Source organism: Raphanus sativus, chromosome 1, assembly GCF_000801105.2.
Source record: "Raphanus sativus cultivar WK10039 chromosome 1, ASM80110v3, whole genome shotgun sequence".
In the NCBI taxonomy this organism is placed as follows: domain Eukaryota; kingdom Viridiplantae; phylum Streptophyta; class Magnoliopsida; order Brassicales; family Brassicaceae; genus Raphanus; species Raphanus sativus.
In genome coordinates this window covers 16597531-16603477 of record NC_079511.1, presented here as the reverse complement: position 1 = coordinate 16603477, position 5947 = coordinate 16597531, and the positions used below count along the sequence as shown (strand labels likewise).

Below are 5947 nucleotides of genomic sequence, written 5' to 3'. Positions count from 1 at the left end.
ACTAGCAAGTAGGAGAGAGTTCAAAACCAATTAGGATTTTGAGATTTAGAGAAACCAACAAAAAAGGAGTTATTATTCGGACAAAGTGGGCAAGAATGATTACACCCATTAATAGTGGTGGGTGGGAACATCGAACCGTAGTGTCTATGATATTACATCAAATTCCTAAACTAAGAAAAAGTGGAAATAACCATTTATTTATAGTTGATGACAATGATCTTTACTAATCAAATCTAGTCATGGAGAACTAACAACATATGTTTTTATGTGTTAGATCACAAGCATACTAATACTCTCCGGAAATGACAAGTTAGTTACTTATATGTAGAAAGGGAGATTTGTACATGAACGACGATGTTGTTTCCTTCCATCTATATTTTAAAAAAGACATTCAGTTTTCAAACTCGTCTTTTTAATTGTTATTAAATCAAACCACAAAATATACGTGTCGCATAATTATCGAGCCACCATGGGTGGAATACGCGTAAGATATTGCATTGTGCAAATGCTAACATCTGGATGGACACATGATGAGCTTATATTTGTGTTAAATAAAAATGGCCCTTCAGATATATATGCCTTCATGTTTTGAAAGAGTCATTACCGCCTTAAGGAAGGATCCTTAACAGTAACTCAGTCAATGTTTCAAAGCACATTCGCAAACGATGTGGTCTAAATTCAAGCACATCGTTGATTACCCCACAATATTCTAATTTTCGTGGGAACGACGATGGTTTAGTTGGATGACAAAATGCATTTCCACAATCATAATAAGTCACAATAATATGAAAATGTCACCATTCTAAAAAGCCCATGACCCTTGTGTAAGCGAGTTGAACTAAGTTGGCTTATTTGAAAAGAAAAAACAACAATGGATATAGATGATAATGATAGATGGGATAATCAATGAATATGGCCATATTGAGAGTTGTGGAGCAATATGAACTTCAACCCTTTCGCTACTGCACCACTCTCTCCTCTTTTTTCATTAAAGGCTGGTTTCTTCCTGTAAGTAAAACAAGTTTGGTTGTCGTACCTTTCTTTCAACACGACGTCGTCTGAATGACTCCAAGTCTTTCCTCTCGGTAAACTCTCTGGCCACATAAATCTCTTCGACAACGGATTCTTCAAATTCTCATAAAACCCAAGTGCCGTCTCGCAAATCACACCCTAAATCCAAAACAAAAACCAAAACATGTTACTATTACATAAAAGTGCTTTTTTTTTAAATACTGGACAAATAATCTTGTTAGTTAACTACCTCTACCATGACTTTGATCTTGAGAGTTACATCATTGCTAAGAAGAACGAGCTTTTCATCAGTGTTGTTACGGTTTCGGTAAAGAAGCGCACATTCGAGAACTTGATCTTCTGATGTAGGAGAATCGATCTCTGATGCATAGTTATTCCACTGAAGTGAAAACGGGAATGCTGAGCCGTTTGCTTGAGGAGTGACTGGTGATGTTGGTGCATTTTCCTTGGTTTCCTCTAACGCGCTCTGAAGTTGAATATAACCTTGCACTCTTCGATCCAATCCAGAGCTGAGGAAGCAATATCTGCTCTTCTTCTAAAGAGAACACTGCGAGTACGCTTCGTCTCATTTAGTTCCCTTATCACTGAACAATGAAACCGAATGTGAGGGATGTTTCAAATGGCAAACCAATTGTCCAAAGTGATTAATCATATAAAAGAATAAAGAATTAGGCACATATAAATTTTGTATAATAGAATCATCTGCTTGATGCATTTACAGTCTGATGGTATAGGAAAAGTTAATTTTTTTTATGGGTTTTGCTTAGAGCGTTAAGTGACGATAGGAGCTATTATCAATGTATGATTGATAGAGTACTCACAAAGCCAAAGGGTCTTAAGGTTTCTAGGGTTTTTACCTGTTCTTGGTACGACCAGGTGTGTCCCCTTGAGACCTTGCAGAAGATGCAATGTCTTCCTAGAATCCTTGTCGAGGAGGGAAGAAGTGTCCAACACAATGGTCCATTTCATCTTGTTATTTCCATCAGAAAGGTTCTAAAACACACAGTGAAACTTAAGGTTACTATACGAAGTAAAAAAAATCAAGGACAATCGAACTAGTTAGGACTTACAGAAGAAGAGCGGATGCCCTTAGAAATGTTGTTTCTTGCTGATGTAGTCGAAGGAGCCTCATTGTATGATTGGCTTTTGGATGAAGATTTTTCAAGTAGAAGTTGAAAAGGCGTCCGTTTCTTTGGTGGCAAGGCTCATGCTTCACTTTTGAGTTGCTTCTGCAGTGAACATCTGGTTCTTGTTCTGCCATCAGGTTTTCTTCCACATGAATATCAAAGAATGGTTTACGTATTACTTTAGAGGAAGAGCCTTTAGTATCCTTAATCTCACCCACTTCTCGCAAGCGTCTTAGCATATGAGAGTTTGGGGTAAGATTCTCCTTCTCTGGGGTAAATATTTCTGGTTCCGTTAACGCCGCGATAACAATACTGGAAGAAACCTTTAACGATCTTGGTTTGCCCAGAAGCTTTGAAGGGCTCTTGTTATCTTTTATTTCACCAATATCTTGTAACCTTTTCAACAAATGGGAGCTTGGAGTCAGATTCTCCTTGTTAGGAGTAAAGATTTCTGGTTCCAGTTGATTTGCACCATGATCAGCAGTCAGACAAACGGACTTGGCACTTAGAGCCTGTTTTCTCTGCAGCTGTGCCTTTGCTTGTTTTCCCATTTGTTTTTGCTTTCCTTTAATCTTGTTGGTCCGTACCTGAAGCACAGAAGCATCTTTTCCCTTCCTAGACCAAATGTTGCTTGTGCTCAATCTTCTCGAGGAGCTTTTTGAGCTATCCATCTCAGACAGTACATCATCTCTAACAGCCAGTCTTCGCGGGGTCTGGTTTTCTTGACCTCCGATATAGTCAGAAGGTCCTCTGAATGGCACAAGCTTCTCCCATCATCAAATATTTGTTCAGTCTCTCTGTCTATAGCTGATGTTTTGTTCTGATCTCCTGCAAGATTCACTTCACTCAATAACTCAGATGGAGCCTCGACTTCACTCTTGGGATTTGCCTGCCAATTCGAGCATAGACTTTGAAAATTTTCTGTATTGATTCTTAAAGTAAGTTCAGTGCCAGCGAACAAACGATCAGATACTGCACTGGCTTGGCTTGGACTGATCTTGGTTTCTCCATTGCTATTTTGATGTAGGGTCTCACTAGCGGTATCCATGCTCACTTCAGAACCTAAGCGGCCTTGGGCATCTCTAGTTAAAGTTGGTTCCGTTTGAGGAAAGGAATCCGAAGACACTGCAATAAATTGCCTCAAGACCTCGGTTTTTCCATTCTCTTCAACTTCCTGAATCTCAACTTTAGTTAGTGGTTCGGCGGCAGATGCTTCCACTGCTTTCTCTATGAAAAAACCAATATCTCCACTGACTTCTTCATGAAGGCTCAAAATTTCATCCTCTGCAGCTAATTCAAGTGCATGACAGCCCGAGGCTTCAAGTAACGGAACAGAATCAGTTTTTCCCCTCCTAGAGCTATCCATCTGAGACAATGCATTATCTCTAACAGCATCTGCTTGGTCCATCTGGATTTCTTGACTCTCAGTGTAAGGCAGTTCTTCAATATCCTCAAATGTTTGTGCAGCCAAGGTTGAAGGAAATAGAACCTCCTTATCAGTATTTCCTTCTCCCCATACATCGCTTAGGTTGTAGGAAGCTTCAGAGCAAAAGGACATTTGCGTTTTGGGCTTCAGGTTTGCTAAAGGCAAGAAACTTTGTGTACCACTCTGTTCAAGATCATCTGAATGGCAAGAGCTGCTCCCATCATCAAATATTCTTTCGCTTTCTCTGTTCATCCCATGTTATATGTTCTGGTCTCCTGCAGGATTCTCTTCATTGCCCATTTCATCCATGGAAACTTCAATCTGGTATTCAGAGCCTAAGAGGTCTTGGGGATCTTCAGCTAAAACTTCTATAAGTCCCTAAGCTTGAGGAGAGGAACTGGGAGACACTGCAAAAACTTTCTCTGAGACCTCAATGTACCCACTGTATACTTGACTCTGTATTTTGGCCTTAGTTGGTAGTTTAGGAGACGCTTCCATTACTTCCTCGCTGACAAACTCAGTTTCTGTCAGCTCAAATGCATTAGCTTCAAAGCAACCATCAGTCGGTTCCAAACCTAGAGAGCCGCTACTTGTATTTTCTGTGTTGGCTGCTATAATATTTACGGTCATCTCTTGGGAAGTTTGCTCATCCGTGAGATGTAGATTTTCTGTCTCAATGGAATCTCTTGGGAGTGGAAGCAATGAAGTCTCCTTCGCAGCTAGATTAGTATCCTCCTCCTCGATAGGGGCTGATGACTCTATCACATTCAGAAGCAGAACTTCATCTCCTCTGACATCCCATTCATCAGAAACTTCAAGTTCAGAACAACCTAAGACCTCTAGGTAGCTACCACTCTGCTGCTTTTCTGATGCGGCTTCTACAACATCCAAGTCCCATTTTGATGAAGTCTCATTGGATTGCAACTTTTGTGTATTGAGAGAATCTCTATGCAAGGTTAAAACACTTGGAGATGCAAGTGGCAAGGTAATTTTCCTTGTTGTCGTGATATATGTATCATCATCCTCACTAGGGACTGATGATCCACTTTCTTTAGACGTCACATCCAAAGGTCCATCTCCATCTTTACCTGACGCAGTATCCGCTTGTGACTGCAGAGAAGGCAGATCAAACTCTCAGGCTAAGCAACTGATATCAGCTAAGCATAGAGCAAAGCAAAGGACATATAAACTAACAACAAAAACTCACTGCAGTGAGGGACTTAGCAAAAACGTATCATCAAATGCTAAAATCAAGAAAACGTATGAGAGAAGGACGAACCTGATCTAGATAATCCGCTTCAAGCATTCTATTCTCTTCTTCTTGCTCAGTCAGTGTAGGTGCATCGAGATGTGAAACAAATGGATTATCTATATCATAGGCACGGCTCAAGGGAATCCAGTGCAGCCTGTAGATCCTTGTGGAACCACCGATCCTAATGACATCATTTTCCTTCACCTCAACACAAGCATATGGCTCAACTTTCAGATCCGCAACCCAAGTCCCATGCACTAAATCCAAAATGGAGATGAGATTCAATCAAACTGGAAATAACATAATCCCTAGAAATGGAAGAGGAGTAAGTGATGAGATTCGTACCAGAGGATAGATCGGTGACGAAGAGTTTCCGGCGAGAGGGAAGGGAGCGGATTTGCAAGTGGTATCTGCTAATTCTAGGGTGCGTCAGCAGAATTTCGCAGTCTGGATGCCGGCCGACGAGCAGTGTTGCGGAAAAATATCTAGACACAAGTTTTCTCCAGCTTCCGGATAGGTCCTCGACTTCCAGACCCTTGCTCAAGAAGAAACCAGGGACCGACCCCTGCCTTAGGTCCGACCCCTAGATCGGACCGACCTCTTAGAGCAAAATAGAAGTTTTCTACCTAAAGGAAAACTTCCATTTTTCCGATTATGGAAGATTTCTATTACTTGAAGCCGACATCTACAATTATAAAAAGGGAGCCCAAACCCTAGAATGAGGGATCGACTTTCAAAGACTAGAAGATTAAAGTTTAGGCGACTAGAACTAGGGTTTATACACCCAAACATTGTAGTCCCGATAAAAACACTCAATAACATCTTCTAGTTACGATTTTTCTTGCTTTCGTACAAATCCTCTAGTGTTCCGTAGCACTTAAACGATCCTACACAAAAATACCCTAACAGTTTGGCGCTAGAGGGAGGAGAGTGATCCAACTACGTGGCGATGACACTGGAGGATGATACTAACCAAACGGAGATGACTCCAAGAGAGATCAAGCTCCTTAACATGCTCGAGTTCCTTCAGAGTCAGGTTACCGATCTTCACAAAGCTCGGGAGACAACACCCGGAGGTCCTGAATTTCTCCTCGAAGTTCAAACCCTAAA

General features: G+C 40.9%; 1 protein-coding gene across 1 annotated transcript; it reads right to left on the bottom strand.

Annotated features, from left to right (window-relative positions):
* Positions 1-734: 734 nt before the first annotated feature.
* LOC108861742 (FHA domain-containing protein PS1) lies at positions 735-5480 on the bottom strand. Its single transcript, XM_056990066.1, is given in 10 exon segments — positions 735-1170; positions 1262-1512; positions 1515-1616; positions 1890-2025; positions 2103-2221; positions 2224-2907; positions 2910-3843; positions 3970-4695; positions 4865-5094; positions 5183-5480. Coding segments are annotated over 9 exon segments (3246 nt in total). The 5' UTR covers positions 4892-5094; positions 5183-5480; the 3' UTR covers positions 735-903.
* Positions 5481-5947: the final 467 nt, after the last annotated feature.